A 22,876-nucleotide genomic window follows, 5' to 3' on the forward strand; every position below is an offset into this window, starting at 1 on the left:
TTTAGGGTGGACCTCCGCTTTAAAGAAGCCTTCCACGATGTGATAAAATAATTTAATTCTCCCACTTCCCCCACTAATAAATGCATTGCTTGATTTCCATGGGGATGATCTGACACAGAGTAATACTCTACAGTCCAGGTCCAGCTAAAGCTAGTGGTCCCTTCTGCCGCTCTCCGGCTCTGGCATGTCAGTGGACACTCCTATATCATCAAGTACAATGCAGGACCAGTGTCCACTTTATCAGGATAGGATGAGGCCACCGGTCCTGCATTTTACGTGGTAATATTGAAAAACGGGGCGCCGACAAGACTGGTAAGAACAATGGCTTTAGGAGACAAGTTATTGCAAGCAGAACTGGTGGGAATAAAGCATGTTCATTATAAGCAGTATAATCTTCATATGTGTGGTTGGGCCAGTATTTTCACTGCCTGGAATTAGGCTTTAAAGTGATTCTAAAGTCTACATTGGTGTAAAAAATGCCCTCCTACCGGTCCAACCCACCCTCATCCCTAAACACTTACCTGGTTTCTGAACTGCTTTAGTGCTGTTTCCAGCTCCAGCGCCGCTCATCTCCCCCCCCCCCCCCCAACTTTCTGCCTTCACAGGCTAAACCAAGGAAAGTGGAGCCATAAGGCTTCTGCTGCTGTCAATCAAACTGTTTTTAGGAGTGGGCAGGGGTGTGGCTTACTAGTGCTGTGTGTGCCTAAAGACCTACACAGCCTGGCTTGGGAGCATGCATGCACGGGTATTTCCCTAGCACCCAGCTTGCTAAGGAGGCATCCAGAGGAGGAGAGGACAGTGCTGGCAGGGGACAGGTAAGGGATATTTGTCTGCAATATTGTTACACAGTGAAGGTAAGTATAACCTCTTTATATATTTTATTTATATTTCTCTCTCTATACTTTTCAACCTTTTGCCACATTTCAGGCTTCAAACATAAAGATATAACATTTTTATTTTTTGTGAAGAATCACCAACAAGTGGGACACAATTGTGAAGTGGAACGAAATCTATTGGATAATTTTAAACTTTTTTAGCAAATAAAAAACTGAAAAGTGGTGCGTGCAAAATTATTCGGCCCCTTTACTTTCAGTGCAGCAAACTCACTCCAGAAGTTCAGCGAGGATCTCTGAATGATCCAATGTTGTCCTAAATGACTGATGGTGATAAATAGAATCCACCTGTGCGTAATCAAGTCTCTGTATAAATGCACCTGCTCTGTGATAGTCTCAGGGTTCTGTTGAAAGCGCAGAGAGCATCATGATGACCAAGGAACACACCAGGCAGGTCCGTAATACTGTTGTGGAGAAGTTTAAAGCCGGATTTGGATACAAAAAGATTTCCCAAGCTTTAAACATCCCAAGGAGCACTGTGCAAGCGATCATTTTGAAATGGAAGGAGTATCAGACCACTGCAAATCTACCAAGACCTGGCTGTCCCTCTAAACTTTCAGCTCAGACAAGGAGAAGACTGATCAGAGATGCAGCCAAGAGGCCCATGATCACTCTGGATGAACTGCAGAGAACTACAGCTGAGGTGGGAGAGTCTGTCCATAGGACAACAATCAGTCGTACACTGCACAAATCTGGCCTTTATGGAAGTGTGGCAAGAAGAAAGCCATTTCTCAAAGATATCCATAAAAAGTCTTGTCTAAAGTTTTGCCACAAGCCACCTGGGAGACACACCAAACATGTGGAAGAAGGTGCTCTGGTCAGATGAAACCAAAATCCAACTTTTTGCCCACAATGCAAAACGATATGTTTGGCGTAAAAGCAACACAGCTCATCACCCTCAACACACCATCCCCACTGTCAAACATGGTGGTGGCAGCATCATGGTTTGGGCCTGCTTTTCTTCAGGGAAGATGGTTAAAATTGAGGGGAAGATGGATGCAGCCAAATACAGGACCATTCTGGATGAAAACCTGTTGGAGTCTGCAAAAGAGTTGAAACTGGGACGGAGATTTATCTTCCAACAAGACAATGATCCCAAACATACAGCAAAATCTACAAAGGAATGGTTCACAAATAAACGTATCCAGGTGTTAGAATGGCCAAGTCAAAGTCCAGACCTGAATCCAATCGAGAATCTGTGGAAAGAGCTGAAAACTGCTGTTCACAAACGCTCTCCATCCAACCTCACTGAGCTCGAGCTGTTTTGCAAGGAAGAATGGGCAAGAATTTCAGTCTCTCGATGTGCAAAACTGATAGAGACATACCCCAAGCGACTTGCAGCTGTAATCGCAGCAAAAGGTGGCTCTACAAAGTATTAACGCAAGGGGGCCGAATAATTTTGCACGCCCCACTTTTCATTTTTTTATTAGTTAAAAAAGTTTCAAAAATCCAATAGATTTCGTTCCACTTCACAATTGTGTCCCACTTGTTGGTGATTCTTCACAAAAAATAAAAATTTTATATCTTTATGTTTGAAGCCTGAAATGTGGCAAAAGGTTGAAAAGTTCAAGGGGACGAATACTTTCGCAAGGCACTGTGTATGTGTGTGTGTGTGTGTGTGTGTGTGTGTGTGTGTGTGTGTGTGTGTGTGTGTGTGTGTGTGTGTGTGTATGTATGTATGTATGTATATATATATATATATATATATATATATATACACACACTTTTTTTTTTTTTTTTTTTTTTTCATATCCTTTACTATCACATTAAGGTTTCCAGCCAGAGTGGTTTTCATAATTTTTCCCATGATCCCTTGCTGCTAGTAATCTTTTTTTTAAGGTCTCTAGGCACTACAGGCTCTTGTCTGTCATTCTTTATTGTGCCGTAGCCTTTCAGAGGTCCTCAGTAGATCAGTGGGATAGATAATTTATTTCATATGCTCATACAAGCTTATGGGAGTATAGTGTTCCTTTGCCAAGGTGAATTTCAGACTTGTGTACAGGACCTCATTTACTTCCCTTAAAGTGGAACTAAACCCTCCTATCCTTTAACCACTTCAGAAGGATTTGCCCCCTTAATGACCAGGCCATTTTTTGCGATACGGCACGGTGTTATTTTAACTGACAATTGCGACACTGTACCCAAATAAAATTGATGTCCTTTTTTTCCCCCCACAAAATTTTGGTGGTATTTCATCACCTCCTTTTTTTTTTTTTTTTGCGCTATAAACAAAAAAAGCCGACAATTTTGAAAAAAACTATTTTTTACTTTCTGCTATAAAACATATCCAATAATTATTATTATTATTATTATTTTTTTTAAATCGAATTTCTTCATCAATTTAGGCCAATATGTATTCTGCTACATCAGGGATATGCAATTAGCGGACCTCTAGCTGTTGCTAAACTACAAGTCCCATAATGCCTCTTCCTCTGGGTGTCATGCTTGTGGCTCTAAGAGTCTTGCTATGCCTCATGGGAATTGTAGTTCTGCAACAGCTGGAGTTCCGCTAATTGCATATCTCTGTGCTACATGTTTTTGGTAAAAAAAAATCCCAATAAGTGCATATTGATTGGTTTGTACAAAAGTTATACGTCTACAAACTGCGGGATATTGTTTGAGGGATTTTTTATTTTTTTATTTTACTAATAATGTTAGTGATCAGCTACTTATAGCGGGGATTGCAACATTGCAGCGGACACTTTTTTTGGGGACCAGTGACACCAATACAGTGATCAGTGCTAAAAATGGCAGGGTGGGGGGCTAGCACCAGGGGCAATCAAAGGGTTAAATGTGTTCCCTGGGAGTGCTTGCTAACTGTGTGGGGGAGGTGCTTTAATTGTGGGAAGACAGACATCTGTGTTCCTGCTTAGCAGAAATACAGGATCTCTGTCCTTCCCTACTAACAGAATGGCGATCTGCCTTGTTTACATAGGCAGACCGCCGTTTTGCCTCTCTCAGAAATGATTATCAGGTGGCGGTAATTCAGCAGGTCACCAGCGGCGCATGTGTGTGCCCCAGACCCAGAAATGAAAATGACGTACAGGTATGTGATTTTGCGCTGAAGAGCCGCCCTGCCGCAGTACATGTACGTGTGGCGGTTAAAGTTAAGGAAGCTGCCATCTTATCCTCTGTTTGATCTTCAACTGCCATGGTGCTGCACAGGTGATTGGTTATGACTCCAGCCATTTCAGGGTTTGACAACTTGATTGAGAGCAAAAGTAAATGTGACAGTTGGCACTCCTGGCCTGCGGGGAATGTAACAGTTTTTTGAGAAGTTAAATTGATGGGTTTAGTTCCCCTTTAAATGTGAAAATTTAGTTCAACACACCAAAAAATTTAATTGCCGCAATCAACAGGGTTTTGATTGTTGGGATTTGCAGAGCAGGAATGCATGGAGAACAGAACAAAGGATGGGATATAAATTAAAATTTCTGAGCTCCTGCTTCTGTTTAAATGACAGATGGAGGATGCATTTACAACTGAACTGTAGCCACCCAGAAAATTCTGTCATGCAGCCAGGCTAATGTTTTTTCAGAAAATGCAATATTCATTTTATATATCTTTTCCTTTTACTGTCTTTAGTTTCTGTTCAAAAATTGTCTCCTGCCAAACTGTTAAGCTGCAAGGTGGTAGTACAGACATTTAGTCCTGGAGGAAGAAAACATGCTCCACCCACTCTACCATCTTTTTCATACTGCCTGCTTCGTGATGTGGAAGTATAATGTGATATGGGTGAGAGATGGGGCTGTGCTTGTGACTGCACTGTTCTATCTGACAGGGGCCTCTGCCTGGCACGGACCATCATTAGGGGAAACTTCATGCTATTTCAGATACACAAATCCTTGGAATTTGCTGCTAATAAATACCTTACGCAAAACATTTCATAACATAAGTAAGCATCACAAATTTAAAGTGGTTCTAAAGGCTTAAGGTTTTTTATATCCTTTTATATCCTATCCCTGTACACACGGTCGGACATTCCAATGACAAAATCAAAGGATTTTGGCCCAAACTTGTCTTGCATACACACGGTCGCACAAAATTGATATAAAATCCGATCGTTCAGAACGAGGTGATGTACAACACGTACAACGGGACTATTAAGAGGCCAGTAGCCAATAGCTTTCGTCTCGTAATTTATTCTAAGCATGCCTGCCACTTTGTCCATCGGTATTGTCCACACAGGACTTGAATTTAAACGACCGTATTTTGTTGTCGGAAAATTTTAGATCCGGCTCTCAAACTTTGTGTGTTGGAAATTCCGACGGAAAAAGTCAGATGGAGCCCCCACGCGATCGGATTTTCCGACAATACGATCCGATCGAACATTTTCCGTCGGAAAGTCCTACCGTGTGTACAGGGAATTATGCATTCTGTGCATTAAAAGAGAAGTATGGGAATTTTTTATTTTTTCCCCCCCATAATTATACTTAGGTGGATGCTGCATCTGTCCCCCACCACCTCTGCACTGAGAACCGAGCCATGGAAAACCGCAGATGGCTTGGTTCTCTCAGCTCCCTGAGCAGAGAGTTGCTGCCTGTCGATTAGCAGCTCTCCTGCTCTGCTCCTCCCACGCTCACTGGAGCGCTGAGCTGTGGAGGGGCTGGGAGCAGCCGTCTCAGTCTCTCAGTGGCTCGCTGAGAGGCTGAGATGGCCATCAGTCCAGGCACCTGGCAGATCCAGATTCCCAGAGTGGGGATGACACGGTGCCTGGAGTGATCTTTGTGACGTCAGCAGAGAGCAGACTTCAGACTGGGTCACAGGAGTGGAAAACGAGTTGCACTCCTGTGACATACAAGAAGCCCAGCCAAACGAGCTCAGGCTAAACATCTCCTTTTTAAGGTAAAAAACCTTCCAGGTGCAGCTCCTCCCGCAATACTTATCTGAGCCCCATCTTGATCCAGCGATGTGCATGAGAGTAGAGGGTGGCTCGGGTTTCTCTCTCCTCATTGGCTCCCACTTCTGTCAATCGCAGCCAGTGAGCCAATAAGGAGGGAGCGGGGGTCAAGCCACGTTGGCCTACCTGCTCGAGTGCCCCTTTAGCAAGAGGCTTGCTATTAGAAGCACTCAGCAGGAGGGATTGGCCAGGACTGCTGGAGGAGGACCCAAAAAATAGAGGATCGGGGCTGCTTTGTGCAAAACCATTGCAGAGCAGGTAAGGAGAACATGTTTTTTTTATTTTTAGTATTCTTTTTTTTTATTTACTCCTTTAGAATCACTTTAAATATAGATGGATTCAATATTATCTTTACAAATCTGGGCTGTACCTGCATCAAACTCAGACCACTTGTGCCCTCCATAGAACTAAATACCCAGTATACAGTGCGGTGTCATTTGTCTGATGTTGCAGACAAGCTGGATTCAGCTTCCTTCACACCGTCCACCCCCCCCCCCCCCCCAACCTGGTGCTTCTAAAAATGCTGCACTAAAGTATCCATTCCTTCATTTCTCAAGATGTTTACTGCAATTACTCGTTAGTTGCAAATACTCGTTAGTTACTTGTTTGTGTTTCTTACATTTATCCCATATTGTCTCCTCAGTCACTACAGATTGCTGCCTTCTTGTTCACTGTGTGCCACGTGATTATCGTTGTCCAGGACTGGTTCACCGACTTCAACATATACCGGTGAGATGGTTTTTAAATCCTTAATGCCTAAGCCTTTTTCTGGCACTTGTTGCTTACAAGTTAAAACCAGTATTTTTTTTTTTTCCTAGAAAATCACTTAGAACATCCAAACATTATATACATCTTTTAGCAGAGATCCTAAAGAATAAAATGCTGATTTTTGCAATATTTTATGTCGCACTGTATTTGTGCAACGGCCTTTCAAATACAAAAGTGGTTAAAGTGCTCCAAAATATGTCATCATAAGGTGCTTCAATGCTGCTAAACTTGCTTCACATTGCTGCATGCCTTGCTCTGTGCCCAGTGTCACTCACCAGATGCTTTTGACTTTGTGCCTCTCAGCATCAAATTTTTGAGGCTTGTGGATATTCCCCTCCCGGGTCTTTTGCAGGATAGTCCACAGCGCCTCTCCTTCACCACTCCACCAGTAATCTTCAATTCCTTTACATCAACTCCTCATGTCACATCCTCATGTGTAATAAAGTTTTTTTATTTAAAATAAAGCATTAAAACAAATGTATTGCACTCACTTGTTCAGAAATAAAAACCAGCAGTAAAAATCAGGAAACCTTGCCGCAGCGTGCGCTCCAATGACCGAAAATTACGCCATGAGGTAGTCCCTCCCAACTCGGTTTCCCAGCCAATCAGGCAGGCGTCTTCAGGGGTGGGTATTTCCAGTTCCCCAGCCACAATTTATACAGTAATATAGTAGGTGAGGATTACTGTATAAATAGTGGCTGGAGAACTAGAAATACCCACCCCTGAAGACATCTGATTGACTGGCGAAATGCATTCGGACTACCAGATGACGTATATTCAGTCAGTGGATCGTACGCTGTGATGGTGTTTCCTGGTTTGTACTGCTTATTTTTATTTATGAACAAGTGACTACAATATATTTGTTTTAATGCTTTATTTTAAATGAAAAAAGTTATTGCACTATGCGAGGCCCCTCCTTCTATTCCTATAAATGGTGGATGTGACATGAGGAGGTGATGTAAAGGAACTGGAAATTATTGGTGGAGTGGTGAAGGAGAGGCGCTGTGGACTATCCTGCAAAATACCTGGGAGGGGAATATCCACAAGCCTTACAGACTTTGATGCTGAGAGGCACAAAGCCAAAAGCGAGTATAAATGTGAGGGGGTGCTAGTGGTGAGCAAAAATTTGAGTGTTAGGCTATGAACTTATATCGCTAAAAAGAAAAATAACGTATTAATATGTCACGGGTTTAATATCAATGTGCTGACTTAATTATACAACATCAACAAACAAAAATTTCAAAATGTCCCTTTTGAACAGTTCATAGGTTCTTCAATATTAAAGTGGTTGTAAACCCTTACCCCAGCTTGGAGCATAATTAAAATCACCCAGAAGTGGTCAGTTAGGTGTCCACTCACCAGAAGACCATGACCCCTTTAACTAAAAAAGAGGGTTGTATAGCGCCTGTGTGGTTGGGTCTTTGATCTTGATTTGGTCAAAGAATCTCTCAAGTTTGTCAAGAATCTCTCCTCCTCTCCACCATAACACCACATTAAAGGCAGAGAAAGAGGAGCCAATAGCATGATACAGTTTTATTGTAAAAGATAAAAATGTAAAATGGCTGTTTACATGATATAGTGCCTGGACCTGGCACTAGGGAATACCTGTATACAAACTGGAGGAAGGCACCACCGCCGGCTCATGCTCAAGGGTCGGCATGCATTCCACTACCAAAATGCAAAAAAAAAAAACGTAAAGCCAGGGACCCGGAAAAGACGTGAGCGGAAATGGAGCGCCTCAACGTATGTTTCATCTTTCTGATGACGTAAGACAAAACGTACGTTGAGGTGCTCTATTTCCGGTGACGTCACTTCTGGGCCCCTGGCTTCTGGTTTTTGCATTGTGGTAGTGGAACACACACCTGCCCTTGAGCGTGAGATTGGTTTAAAGAGGAAGTTAACCCTGATGGGTTTACTTCCTCTTTGTCTCCCTGCAAAGGCATTGCATAGTAGCCCATTAATTGCCACTTACCTGACACAGGAGCCAGCGATGTCACCGCTGTCCCCTGTAGCATGAAGCATCCATCTTCTTCCGGGTATTGCTGCTCCGGCCACTCACAGCTCCATAGCAGCGATGATGTCACTCCCGCGCATGCGCACGGGAGCCGCCACTAACGGCATATCGCCGTTAGCAGCGGGCTCAGTGCGCCTGCGCGGCGCGGTCTATGGCGCATGCGCCGTAGACAGCAGTGCCTGTCTTTTTGCAAATATCTGCTAAACCGTGTAGGTTTGGGAGATATTTCATGGACCTACAGGTAAGCCTTAATCTAGGCTTACCTGTAGGTCAAAGTGGTCTGTAAGCGTTTACAATCACTTTAATATCAATGTTATATTTCTTTTTAGCAAAATAAGTTCATAGCCTAACACCCAAGTTTTTGCTCACCATTAGCACCCTGTCACATTGATAGTCGCTAATCAAAGGTAGGTCATCTACACTATTGGGGATTGACTTCTAATCACACTTTCATTATTATGCAGTTTGGTCCATATATATTTGAACACAGGCACAATTATATATATATTCAGTTATTTACCAAAAAATATTAAAGCTAAAGGTGTATATAATGGATATGGGCTGAAAGTGCACACCCTCAGGTTTAATTTGAGGGTATGTACATCCAAATCGCAGGAGGGCTTTAGGAATTACATCTCTTCAGACTAGCTATCCCTCTTTTTCAAGGGACTAAAAGTAATTGGACAATTGAATCAAAAGCTATTTCATGGCCAGGTGTGGGCTACTCCTTTGTTATTTCTTTATCAATTAAGCAGGTAAAAGGTCTGAAGTTGATTCTTAGACTCCTTTCACACTGAGGCAGTAAAGCGCCTGAAAACTGCCTCCCATGCTTCCCTAGTGTGAAAGCTCTTGGGCGGTGCGCTTGCAGGACGTTAGGAAAAGTCCTGCAAGCAGCATCTAAGGGCCGGTTTGGGAGCACTTTCAAACTGCCCCTGCCCATCCAAAACGCCTGACAAGTGATTCGGGTGTGCTGCAACTTGGCTGGTTTCATTTAACCCCTTCTTCCACCGCTAGCAGGGGTTAAAAGCACCCACTCTCTGTCAAAAAGTGTTGCTTAAACCGCGAAAGCGTCGCTAAAACGAGCAACGCTTTAGTGCTAACCCCGATGTGAAAGTAGCCTAAGTGTAGTATTTGCATTTGAAATCTATTGCTGTGAACCTACATCATGTGCTTAAAGGAGCTGTCCATACAAGTGAAACAGGCCATTGTAAGGCTTCAAAAACTAAACAAATTAATTAGCAGCAACATTAGGAGTGGCCACATCAACAGTTTGGTACATTCTGAGGAAAGAAGAACGCATCGGTGAGCTCAAAAAAGGCCTGGACGTCCATGGAAGGAAACAGTGGTGGATGATCGCAAAATCCTCTCTATGGTTAAGAAAAACCCATTCACAACATCCAGACAAGTGGAGGACACTCTCCAGGAGGTGGGCGTATCATTGTCAAAGTCTACAATCAAGAAAAGATTTCACAAAAGCAAATACAGAGAGTTCACCACAAGGTGCAAACCATTCATAAGTCTGAAGCATAGAAAAGCCAGATTCGACTTTGCCAAAAAACATCTAAAAAAGACAGACTGGTTCTGGAAAAGCATTCTTTGGACGGATGAGACTAAGATTAATCTGTACAAGAATGACAGGAAGAAAAAAGTGTGGAGAAGGCTTGGAACAGCTCATGATCCAAAGCACACAACGTCATCTGTAAAACATGGTGGAGCTTGCAGTGTGATGGCATGGGCATGCATGGCTTCCAGTGGCACTGGGTCATTGGTGTTTATTGATGATGTGACAGAGGACAGGAGCAGCCGGGTGAATTTTGCAGTGTTTAGAGAAATACTGTCAGCCCAGATTCAGCCAAATGCAGCAAAGTTGATTGGACGGTGCTTCACAGGACAGATGGACAAAAAAGAAACCCAGGAACATTTGAAGGAAAAGAAGTGGAATATTCTGTAATGACCGAGTCAATCACCTGATCTCAGCCCAATTGAGCATGCATTTCACTTGCTGAAGGCAAGAAAGCCCACAAACAAAGAACAACTGAAGACAGCTGCAGTTAGAGCCTGGCAAAGCATCAGAAAGGAGGAAAACCAATCTTTGGTAATGTGCATGGGTTTCAGACTTCAGGCAGTCAGTGCCAGTAAAGGATTCTCATTAAAATATAAAAAATTTTACATTTTATTTATGATTATATTAATTTGTCCAATTACATTTGGGCCCTTGAAAATGTAAGGACTGTGTAAAATAAATAAAAAAAATAAATAAAATAAAATGGTTGTCGTTCCTAAAATTTGTACTTGATATTTACATTCAACCACTTGAATTAGAGCTGAAAGTCTACACATCAATTCATTTGGATTGTTTCACTTTACTTTTATTCTGGTGGCATACAGAGCAAAAGTATGAAACTTGTGCCCGTGTCCAAATATATATATATATATATATATATATATATATATATATATATATATGGAGCGAACTAAAGGTCAACCGATATATTGGCCAATATTTGGGCTTTTTTAAGAAATCAGCCGATTATTATGCAAATTTGGCTCATAAATGACCGCACTGTGCCCGTCGACCCATGAGTGTTCCTCCTCTCTTCCCCACACTCCACTGGCAGAGCGGTGCTTGACTCATGCCAGAGCCGCTCAGTGTGTGAAACTGACATTTTGTAACTGAATGCAGAGAGGAGCTGTCAGAATTTAGAGGTGATGTCGGGGGTGGGTGGGTCTCAGCAGCTATCAAACATGAGCTGATGGGATCTGGGCGGGCTGCTACATGTATGTGGCCCCGCCCCTTTTCTTAAGCAGCCCAATCATTGGCTGGTGTTTGATAGCTGCAGGGTCTCACCCACCCCCGACATCACCGCTGAATTTTGACAGCTGGTCTCTCTCTGCATTCAGTTACATATAGTGTAACTGTGTGAAACTGACATATCAGCTCAGTGTGAAACCTGCCAGTGACAATCGGTGCCAACCAGCGCCACTTGCCAGAAAAAAAAATCAGCCGCAAAAAAGCCTTCATCCGCCCAGATTTTCTAAATATCTGCATCGGCCAGCGAAAAACCCATATCGGTCAACTTTTAGACCTAACTGTGTATGGTAATTGGTCTATACCTACAGGCGTTAGGTGCCCCCAAATATTGTTTTACAAAGTCAAAAGCACCTGGTGAGTGACACTGGGCACGGAGCAATGCATGCAGCACTGTGAAGCAAGATTAGCAGCACTGAAGCACCTTTTATGTCTGCAGCATCTTATGATGGCATATTTTGGAGCACTTTAAGAACAAGACATTTTGCAAGAGACATTCTCTGGAATTTATTGTGACTTTTTTTATTTTGTGAGTTTTTCACATAAATGGATAATTAATAAGGATGTGTATGGCAGTAATATCGTGTTATTGATAGCATGATAAGGACAGCGCTGTGAATAGTGATTTACAGTTCTAACAATTGCCTCAAGTTTCTGGTTTGGGTATTTGATGAACAGCTAGCAGTCCAAGGTTAACATTCATGCTCTTAAAGTGACAGCGCTATGCTAACTTTATCATCGGCTGCCCCTAATCCTTCTGTCTCTTCATGTAATCCCAAGTAGACTTGATCAGGGGGACCCGGTCACTTTCTCCTGAATGACTCGGACCCCTTTTACACAGAGGACACCCCTGCGTCAGCGGTAAAGCACCGCTCTACCGCTGTTTAAGCATCACTTTTCGGTCACTAGAGGGACGCTTTTAACACCAAAGAAGGGGTTGAAATCGCCCGTGTTGCAGCGCTGCCCAGTCATTGCAGGGGCATCCCCAAAGATGCTGCTTGCAGGACTTTCTAACGTCCCGCAAGCGCGGGCTTTCACATTTGGGCGGCATGGGAGGCAGTTTTCAGGCACTTTAGAGATGCTATTTCTAGCACTAAAACTGCCTCAGTGTGAAAGGGGTCTAAGTTGACATCTCTTAGTCACACAAAAAAAAAACCTCATAATACTTCAGTTTTGTGACTGCAGTTTTTGTTCTCAGATTTCTCCAGACGGCTGAAATGCTGAAGCCATCGACACCGTCTCCCAGCCATGAGTCCAGCGGCTCATCGGGGGCAGATGAAGGCATTGAGTACTACCCCCATATTGGTATGTGTTTTATTCTCTCTGGGTTTGGACCTTTTCTATAATTATGTTGTATAACTTTGCAGCTGTCTTTAACTTTCTAAACTCTTCACTTTTGTATTCATTTATGAGTGGACACCATGTGGTTTTTGACCAGGTCTTTCCTTTAGCGTTCCCATCTCTTCCCACCTACCTTTTATTTATGCTCATGCAGCATTCTCTATAATGTAATGGATATTGAAACAACAGTAAGGGGGAACAATATTTTTGAGACTGATTGTGGCAGAAGGGTGGAGCTAAGATCTACAGTTTTGCTGCTAGAGATAAAGGAAACCAGCAGCTAATCTACAGTATATCAGGTCTGGGTACACTGACTTTAAGTTCCTTAAAGCGGAGTTCCACCCAGAAGTGGAAGTTCAGCTTTAAGCACTCCTCAACCCCTTCTATGCCACATATGGCATGTCATTTTTTTTTGTGGGGGGGGGGGGTGTGCCTAGTTTTGACAGGTTCTCCCGCTTCCGCTTGGGTTGCCTAGGTGACTTGAGCGGAAGTTCTCCTCTCCTCCTCCCTCCCTGCAATCTTCTGTGACACGTCACAGGTCTCAGAAGATTGCCTGGCCACTGAGGAGGCGCAGCGTGTCTTGCACCCGACTGTGAAGCCCACACTTGTAATGCCGGGGAGAGGCGAGGGAGAGAACACAAGAGTTTGGGTGGCCACATCGCTGGATCGTGGGACAGGTGAGTGTTTTTAATAAACACAAAAACGACTGGAACCCAATTTAAAGTGGCTGTAAACCCTTACATATACCCAGTGAAGGGACTATCCTCAGGTGATTCACAGAGATGAAACACATTCTCCTACATAAGTTGCATCTGTCTATCTGCAGTCTTCATGTCTCTACATCCATTCAAACTGCTAAATGTATAAGCTTGTCTGAGAGTTCAGAAAAAAAGGGTGAGGAGAGCTGAAGTTACTCTGCAAGCCTCAGTGAGGACAGCCGATTGGAGGGAAGGGCCCCTTTCACAGAAGAACAGAGCTTGTCAATTTGTTGGCGCTCCCTCCCCGTCACCAATTTTCTCTTGGTGTCAGGAAAACTTGTCAGAAGTGACTCATGCTGATAGCAGAGGAACAAAGTAGCAGACAGAAATTACACTCAGTGCTCTTAATTGAGACAAGTACATGCTATAGAGGTATGTGCTTTGTTCATATTTCATGTCTGAGGTTTATAACCACTTCAAGTGACCTTTATCTATACCATCATGCCTTCTTCACATTGGCTTCAGGTGACACAGGTGCTTTGTGAATGAGTGTTATTTTTTTATAGACTGACACTTGCCACCTTCCCCCTATCCAGAGATCTCTACGTGTAATACTCAGGTTCCAGCTTTTTCCACAAATTTATTAGCCCCTCTGTTTTGGGCAATGGCAGAGCCTAGTGACATCATAATGTCGCCCAGAAGTAGCTGCTGGATACAATATACTGGCTGCAGTCTGATCCTTAGAGGGGGCATATACCGATATATTTAAAAAGTGTTTTTAAGGTGGTGCACTTCTGTTTATTAGTAGGCTGCAGATAAAAGCTGCACTTACTCTGAAGTCATCTGTAGCCGTCGGACGCCCCAGTTGCCTTAGGTTGGCCATAGATGGTACAAATTTCTTTTCTGCAACCTGTTCGCAGGATTCCCAAACTGCCAAACAATTATCTGCTCTTGGCGAGCGGGGGAAGCCGCCCCCTCCGGGAGAAGACAGTAATTATTGCTGGCGGCTATAGCAACGGCTGGTTGTACCCAAGTTGATCGATCAAGCAACTTGATACATTTAGCCTGCCCACACACAGTTTGAATCTTGGCTGGTTCCTGCTGAAAACTGTCTGAGTTTCTAAATGTCTATGGCTGGCCAAGTCTGCAATCAGCAGTTTTCTAGGATCCTCGTTGCATTTTGCATGGTTTTAAAAAGTTCCAGCAGTGCATCTCCATGATCTTCCTCCTCATCTTGCAGTGTTCCTCCAGAATAAAGCCAAGAGGGAGGATTTCTGTCCCCGCAGCCTGAAGCAGATGCACACAGTGACTGACAAGCTAATGATGCATTCCCGTCTCCGATATAAAGGTACGTTCACCTTCCGCCACTCCGGCCGTATCTGAGATGGAGAGTTAGCTGCCGGCAGTGATCACATGGAAAAAAAATTCAGACCGGCTGCTTGTAATGAAGTTGATCGATGGATTGACTTCAGTACAAGCAGCCTGCCCATAGATGGATCTAATCTTGGTCAGTCCCTGCTAAACCGGCTGAGATACGATTCATCTATGGTTTGCTTTAGTCATGGAGGTGACTACAGGTTCATGATTAAGCTCCTGTTTGGGAGAAATTGGGAGTAGGAGATGGTGTAGCAGTAAGAAAATCCTAAATTCGGGCTTTGCAGATTTGCACTACTTAACCACTTACAGACCGGACCATTTTGCTGGTCAAAGACCAGACCACTTTTTGCGATTCAGCACTGCGTCGCTTTAACTGACAATTGCGCGGTCGTGCGACGTGGCTCCCAAACAAAATTGACGTACTTTTTTTCCCACAAATAGAGCTTTCTTTTGGTGGTATTTGATCACCCCTGCGGTTTTTATTTTTTGCGCCATAAACAAAAATAGAGCGACAATTTTGAAAAAAACGCATTATTTTTTACTTTTTGTTATAATAAATATCCCCCAAAAATATATAAAAAAACATTTTTTTTCCCCTCAGTTTAGGCCGATACGTATTCTTCTACATATTTTTGGTAAAAAAAATCGCAATAAGCGATTATTGATTGGTTTGCGCAAAAGTTATAGCGTTTACAGAAATAGGGATAGTTTTATAGCATTTTTATTAATAATTTTTTTTTTTTTTTTTTTTTTTTTTATTGTGACTGCGACATTGTGGGGGACCCATCGGACATTTTTGACACATTTTTGGGACCATTGTCATTTATACAGTAATCACTGCTATATAAATGCATTGATTCCTGTGTAAATGACACTGGCAGTGAAGGGGTTAACCAGTGGGTGGCAGTGTAGGGGTTAAGTGTTCCTAGGGGTGTGTTACTAACTGTGTGGGGGCTGGGCTTTCATTTAGTGAACACTGATCTCTGCTCCAATCACATGGAGCAGAGATCAGCGTCACTAGTTGCTAGGCAGAATGGAGAAATGCTGTTTACACAGCGTTTCCTCCATTCAGCCGTCCCGTGAGACGATCGCGGGGATGCCCGCGGCGATCGAGTCCCGCGACCGGACTCACGGGGGTCCCGACCAGCGCGGGAGCGCGCCGCCGGCGGCGCGCTCCCGATGGCAGGACGGCATTGAATATTGGACGTACCTGTACGCCAATATGCCTGCCCGTGCCATTCTGTCGACGTACATCGTCGTGCGCTGGTCGGGAACCGGTTAAAATAAAACTTGTTGGATATAAATGGCAGAAGTGCAGCCTGTTTGTATCTGGATACTGTGGGTAGGGATTGATCTCAGTAGGTATTCACCAGCAGCTAGTGGATGATCTGTAAGACTACCTGAAGTGGTAGTATTTTTATGTATGACAACCGTTGAGCAATATTAATAGGCTGTGCTTTCCATCCACACACTGAGCACTGTTGTGCACCCAGTCTTAGATCTGAATTATTACCATTGTTTTATTTGTATAATGAAATGTAATGATCATGACTCTGTTTTAGGCACCCTCTCTATGCTGGACTGCAATATCTTCCCAGGATTGCCCTATGACTTCCTGGAGCCAGAAGTGAATTTGTTTTTAGTGCCCGTGATGGAGAATGAAACTGATGAAACCATCTCAAGAGCAGGTACAGCACTTCTACTACAGATTTCACTGTTCAAATCCTAATGTGATGTTGTAATAATTTTGGAAAATGTATATCTATGTCTACCTGCCTTCACACGCACATGAACTTTAATGGCATCCCAGTCTTAGTCTGTAGGGTTCAATATTGAGGTGTTACACCTTTTGAAGCTATAACGGCTTCAACTCTTCTGGGAAGGCCGTCCACAAGGTTTAGGAGTGTGTCTATGGGAATGTTTGACCATTCTTCCAGAAGCGCATTTGTGAGGTCAGGCACTGATGTGGACAAGAAGGTGTGGCTCTCAGTCTCCGCTTTAATTCATCCCCAAAGGTGTTCTATCAAGGTCAGGACTCTGTGCAGGCCAGTCAAGTTCCTCCACTTCAAACCCGCTCATCCATGTCTTCATGGACTTGCTTTGTGCACTGGGCCAAATCATTTGGTGGAGGGGGGATTATGGTGTGGGGTTGTTTCTCAGGAAATGGGCTTGGGCCCTTAGTTCCAGTGAAGGGAAATCTTAAGGAGTCAGCATACCAAGACATATTGGACAATTTCATGCTCCCAACTTTGTGGGAAAAGTTGGGGGATGGTCCCTTCCTGTTCCAACGTGACTGCACACCAGAGCACAAAACAAGGTCCATAAAGACATGGATGAATGAGTTTGGGGTGGAGGAACTTGACTGACCTGCACAGAGTCCTGACCTCAACCCAATAGAATACCTTTGGGATGAATTAAACTGGAGACTGCGAGCCAGACTTTCTTGTCCAACATCAGTGCCTGACCTCACAAATGCGAATGGTCAAACATTCCCATAGACACACTCCTAAACCGATTTTCACTGCCTGCTTTTTTCCTTTTTTCTGTTTTTAGATTTACTAAAACTGGAGAGTGAAAAATCTGGTTCAGCTGTGCATGGTAGCCAATCAGCTTCTAACTTCAGTTTTTTCAATTAAGTGTAGTGCCGGCTCCCGAAGAACACACGCTATGTTTTTTTTTTTTTTTTCTATTTAAAGTTCCTAAAACCACAGTTAGGTTTTAGGGTAAATTATACCAAATTATGGTTTCAGTACCAGTCTAGCTGGATTGCACTGTGTTCTGCTTGGCCACAGGTGTCGCTGTCACCGCTGGCAAGTGTGAGAACGCAGTTTAGCTAGGCGCATTGAGTGCCATTCCTTCTTGGAACTAGCCCAGTGCGAGTGTCATCTTGCTGTGCATTCTGGGAGAGGGTACTTGAGGTACTGACATCACGTGCTTCTGGGTTCCAGTCCAGATCTTTCTGTCTGTTTGGTCCTGGTCCTCCTGACCAGCGCTCATGGCCTGGGGTGCGGATACATCCGATTCTGATTCTCTTGGCTGGCTAGCCCGAGGCAAAGTAACTGGAAGGAGGATTCAAAGGTGGTCCGGTGCCGTCTCATCTGTGGAGAGGCCCAGCAACTGGAGAAGCACCCAGGGGAGGACTCTTCGGGAGAAGGCCATGCATAATGCTGGCTTCTCAGAAAGAGCCTGGAGGCTCAGTTGAAAGACACCAAGGGAAGCTACACTCATACGGTATCACCGGACCGGCTGCGAGATACTGGTACCGTATGATGGCTCTCTAAATTTATCTACATCCTTCAGTTATATCCAAGTCTGTGGCAGAGACTTTATTCACCTGTTCTATACGCAAGTCTGTGGCAGAGGCTTCGCTTTATTCAAACACTCTATCGGCTGCTAGGCCTGGTGAGAGGAGGTCTATCCGGTAGCTGTGAGAATCCAGTTGTGAGTGGCAATTCTCTGGATTTCTATAGTGAGAGACTTCCTATCTTTAGCAGTTCCAAGAGTACCTGAACTTCCTACCCAACCCTCTATCCTTCATTGAGAGACTGTTCTGTCTACTTGTTGTCCAATAAATACACTAAAAGAGGATCCAGTGTCAGTTTCTGCAGTTCTTTGGGCCATCTACCTCGGGAAACCCCTAGACGCACACGAGGTCAAGAAGGTAACGGTAAGCCCAACAAAACCAGCCGCTCCTTCGGGGGTCAGCAATACATAAGCTTTGACAAAAGATAAACAAAAAAAACTGGAAGCTGATTGGTTTCTATGTAGAGCTGTGCCAGATTTTGCACTCTCCAGTTATAGTAAATCAACCCCTATTTGTTTGCTTCATCCTGCTGGGGATTTCTCTTCACTACCTGTCCTGTCTCCCCCAAGTGTGAGCAATTCACGCCTTTTGCTGCAGCGTTTCTCCCTAGCTGGGACATAGATGGCTCAAAAAAAAAAAAAAAAAAACCTGACGGAGCGTCTAACCTCACTCCACTAAATCCAAAACTTAAAACATTTTGCCTTTGCGTTAAACTTTAAAGGCTACTTGTACTGTTGTAGTGTTATCCTTTTTAAAATGGTAGTAAGCCGCCAGAAAAATAAAAAAGTCAGAATATACTAATATGCCATGCATGCTAGCACGTTATGACAGATTTACCTGTACACAGGGCCCTCCAGCACAGTGCTGTCACAGCTCCCCGGCGCTGCCATCTTCACCCGTTCTTCCTCTCGGCTGTATGAGTGGCCAGGGCTGAAATGACGTCACTCCCACGCACATCCCACTCCAGCACGGAGCTCTGAAGGTCCGGCACAGAATACCATCCCTGGTGATGTCACCAGTTGCATGTTGTGTGAATATCTTCTAAACAGAGCAAGTTTATGAGATATTCACTGTAAGTGGAGTTTAATTCCACTTGAATTTATCACCCCTTATCCTGACTCTCACCTGTCCAAGTCCCTACCTGATCCATATTGTGGGATCCATATAAATAAAATAAATGGAAAAAAACATAGTTTTAGTTTTCTTCTCCTTAATTGGAAGTATAGCCAAAGCTTGTTTGGCTGTACTTCTCTGGATCACAGGAGTGCAGTTCGTTTTACACTTCTGTGACCCGTTTTCAGCAGAGAGCGGGCTGAAGCCTGCTCTCTGCTGACATCACTGCTGTCAGTCCAGGGGCCGCGTCATCGTGACCAGAGGGTTAGGATTTGCCAGGTGCCTGGACTGACACCCGGCTCAGCCTCTCATCGAGCCGCTGAGAGCCTGAGTCGGTCACCCCCACCCCTCCACAGCCCAGCGCAGATTAAGTGGTGTAAATGGTTCAGCACAGGGATTGCTGTATTGTGTTCTAGGTCTATTCACATGCGTAATTTGGAGATATTTAAATTCCATTTCTGTATTTGTTCTGTAGGTTCAGGGGGAAACCCTCTCTTCTCCCTCCTTCCTGGTTATAAGGGTCACCCCAACTTTCACACCATGATCAGCAAACTGCGGAGTCAGATCATGTCTATGTCTCGCCCACAGCTATCGCATACCATTCTCACCGAAAAGAACTGGTAAGTGAACCCTGGGATCTATTCACAGCAATGTCATGAGAGAGCTCAGATATGTTTGTGTATTGATTTGCATTTTATCAGAGATGACCACTATAGAACAATGGAGCTCTCCTCTACAGATGATTATATTTTTTGTTTCTGTGTTTTTGATCATTTCACCTTTTTTTTTTTTTTTTTTTTTTTTTTTGTAGGTTTCACTATGCTGCTCGGATCTGGGACGGGGTGAAGAAGTCTTCGGCATTATCGGAATACAGCAGATTGTTGGGGTAGTCAGGATCGCCTCTTGACCTCCAAGTGTTATGTTTTATAGGTGGTTGGCAGTGTAACCTTTTTAATACTGTCTTGGGTTTTTGTGGTTGGAACCCCCTGCCATAGTGCTTGGAGTTTTTGGTGCTCCCGTCCACCTTCAGATTTTCCCATCTCCAAATAAAAAAAAAAAGGTGAAAGCGGGAAACTTTCAAGTGTCGCATCAGGTATGACGATCTGGAAAGTGAAGCATCAGGACTCCTGGATTATCCGTTGTTGGTGGACAATCTCTTGTTGGTGGACTTTATATGGCCTGCTCTTTGCATAAAACAAGAGATCCAACCCTGAAGATGTATTATAAGAACAACCGTTAGAGGAAAAGGTCAATTTCCTTCAAGTCATCATGATTAAGATGGACCTATTGTGAAAAAACAAGGGGTGCCGCTCGAGGTTCCTGTGTGTCCTACCTAGTCCAGTGATTCATACTAAGGGTGTAGGCTGGGGAGAGCCCGTCCTGGCTTAGTGCATGCAGTGTAAAGGAAGGACATAACCCCAAGTGCTGCACACCATCAGGACCCGACAATCACTATAGTAGAAGCAGCTAGGGTTGCAACCTATACTGTTTTTTTGTTTTTTTTATCGGCAAGTACAAGTACCAATACTTACGATTAAAGCAGAGTTCTGACAATTTTTTTATTTTTATTTTTTAAAGTCAGCAGCTACAAATACTGCAGCTACAGACTTTTAAAATATGGACGCTAACCTGTCAAGGGAGCCCACGATGTCCTTACCTGAAGCCAACCCGTCCCTGGGCTCCCGGGTGGAGGCGCCGCCATCTTCAGTAAAGGAATCGGGAAGTGAAGCCTTGCGGCTTTACGGCCTGGTTCCCCATTACACGAGTCGCACTGTGCGTCCACACTGGTCCCTGCTGTCTTCTGGGACCTGTGTGTCTCCCAGAAGACAGCGGGGTGTGGGAATGTGACACCTGAGGAGGGAGGAACCGGAAGAGCGGAAGTTCCAGTTTTGGGGGGAACTGCTTTAAGTACTCGTCGGTAGCGAAACTGATACCTTTGCGGTGCGATTTAAGCCCATACACAATGAATGGGTTCAAATCGCACTGCAAAGAATCGCATGCGAGTTGAACAAGAATGGGGTGCAATTCTTGTCAGAATCAAATGCGATTTCTCCCTACCACTTCTGGGGTGTGAACCCGGTATAGAAAGGGAAGCGCCATCTAGTGCAGCAATGGGCATTTTATTAAAAATCCCATTAAAAAGTACATATCTCGTCAAATCCAAATCTGCATAGTGTCTCCCTCCAGCCGATGATAGAAAACCATGGCCACTGGAGGTGCTCACAGGGCTGGAGGAGGAGTTCCGGGACCCTTGTGGGTATAGGGTGGAAGTGATGTCAGCTTGGGGGCGGACCCGCCTATACATCTTCTCCAGCCTTGTGAACACCTCGAGCGGCCATGGTTCTCTATCCTCGGTGGGATAGGGGCACTAGGCAGATTTTGATTTGATGAGATATGTACTTTTTAATGTGAGTAGTTATAACATTGAAAAAAAAAAAAACTGTCCATACCTGCGCTAGTTGGCGCTTCCCTTTCTATACTGGGTTGAAAGACACAGGAGTGGTGGGGGAAATTGCATGCGATTCTTTGCAGTGTGAGTTGAGCCCATTCATTTTGTATAGGCTCAAACTGCTCCGCAAAGGTATCGGGAGCATTTGTGCGAGTTCTTGTGCAAATACTCAGTATTGGCACCAATACCGGTGCAACCCTAGAAGCAGCCTCATCCCGCCTCTGTCCAGGTCATGCCCCGCTAATGCGTTTTTGCCCCGTCCACGGGGCGGGTCCTCTATCACTAAGCCCTATGGGCGCAGCAAAATATGTTGGGGCATAGCCTGGACAGAGCCGTGCTGAGGCTGCTTCTACTATAGTGACGGGGTTCTGATGGTGTGCGGCACTCAGGGTTGTTTCCTTCCATTTATACGGCATGATTATGATGGAACCACAAAAAGGCCACCATTCTGCATATCAGTTCAGTGTGTAAAGAATGTGACCACTGAAGGCAAAGTCCTGTACATATCCTGTGGTTACCAACACCATCGGACTGTCCTGTTCTAAACCAGGACAATGATGAGCATTGATTGGTGTAATGAAGCTACTGGCTGGTTTATGAGAAGTTCCTGGACCATGTAAATGCCTAAATAAAAGTGAAATGAGGCTCTTGCTAGAAAACATTTTCTGTGACTACAGATATCTGTCCAGGTTAAAAACTGCTCAGTTTTTGTCACTGATCATTTTCCTCATACAGTTTTCTGTGGATTTTTATCAGACTTCATGCACTGGGCACATTTACCCATAAAGCATAAACAGGCTGTGTATTTTGGTGCCCAGTATGTATTGGTGCAGGTACTGTGCATTCAGGACATTACATTACAATTTACACAAGTAGTGCATAGCTACATTCAGATCTATGGATGGCTGTACCCAGCACCAGAACATCCTGGACACAAAAAATACACTGTGTTGTAGGGGAGATTGTGCAAATGGGACCCTCCTTTTTTCTCAACATGGACTTGGGACCGGCCACGGCGGAGTTAACAAAGGGAAGGGACCCTCCTCCTTTCTCAGCATGGACTTAGGACCAGCAACGGTGGAGTTAACAAAAAGGAAGGAGAAGGGGAAAGGACACTCCAAATTTCGCAGCACTGACTTAGGACCAGCCATGGTGGAGTTAAAAAGGGAAGGGGAAAGGGACCCTCCTCCTTCCTCAGCACAGACTTGGG

General features: G+C 44.2%; 1 protein-coding gene across 1 annotated transcript in view; it reads left to right on the forward strand.

The window, feature by feature from the left end:
- SMG9 (SMG9 nonsense mediated mRNA decay factor) overlaps positions 1-22,327 on the forward strand; it is a 37,951-nt gene extending 15,624 nt beyond the window's left edge. Inside the window, exons 9-14 of the mRNA XM_077456735.1 lie at positions 6,437-6,522; positions 12,583-12,689; positions 14,664-14,771; positions 16,363-16,488; positions 19,693-19,837; positions 20,029-22,327. Coding sequence (XP_077312861.1) covers positions 6,437-6,522; positions 12,583-12,689; positions 14,664-14,771; positions 16,363-16,488; positions 19,693-19,837; positions 20,029-20,107 — 651 coding nt within the window. The 3' untranslated portion in view covers positions 20,108-22,327. The remainder of the gene's footprint in view (positions 1-6,436; positions 6,523-12,582; positions 12,690-14,663; positions 14,772-16,362; positions 16,489-19,692; positions 19,838-20,028) is intronic.
- The last annotated feature ends 549 nt before the right edge of the window (positions 22,328-22,876 follow it).

The sequence above is a fragment of the Lithobates pipiens genome, unplaced genomic scaffold (genome assembly GCF_037356315.1).
Source record: "Lithobates pipiens isolate NorthernLeopardFrog02 unplaced genomic scaffold, aLitPip1_a1.2 Scaffold_27, whole genome shotgun sequence".
Lineage (NCBI taxonomy): Eukaryota > Metazoa > Chordata > Amphibia > Anura > Ranidae > Lithobates > Lithobates pipiens.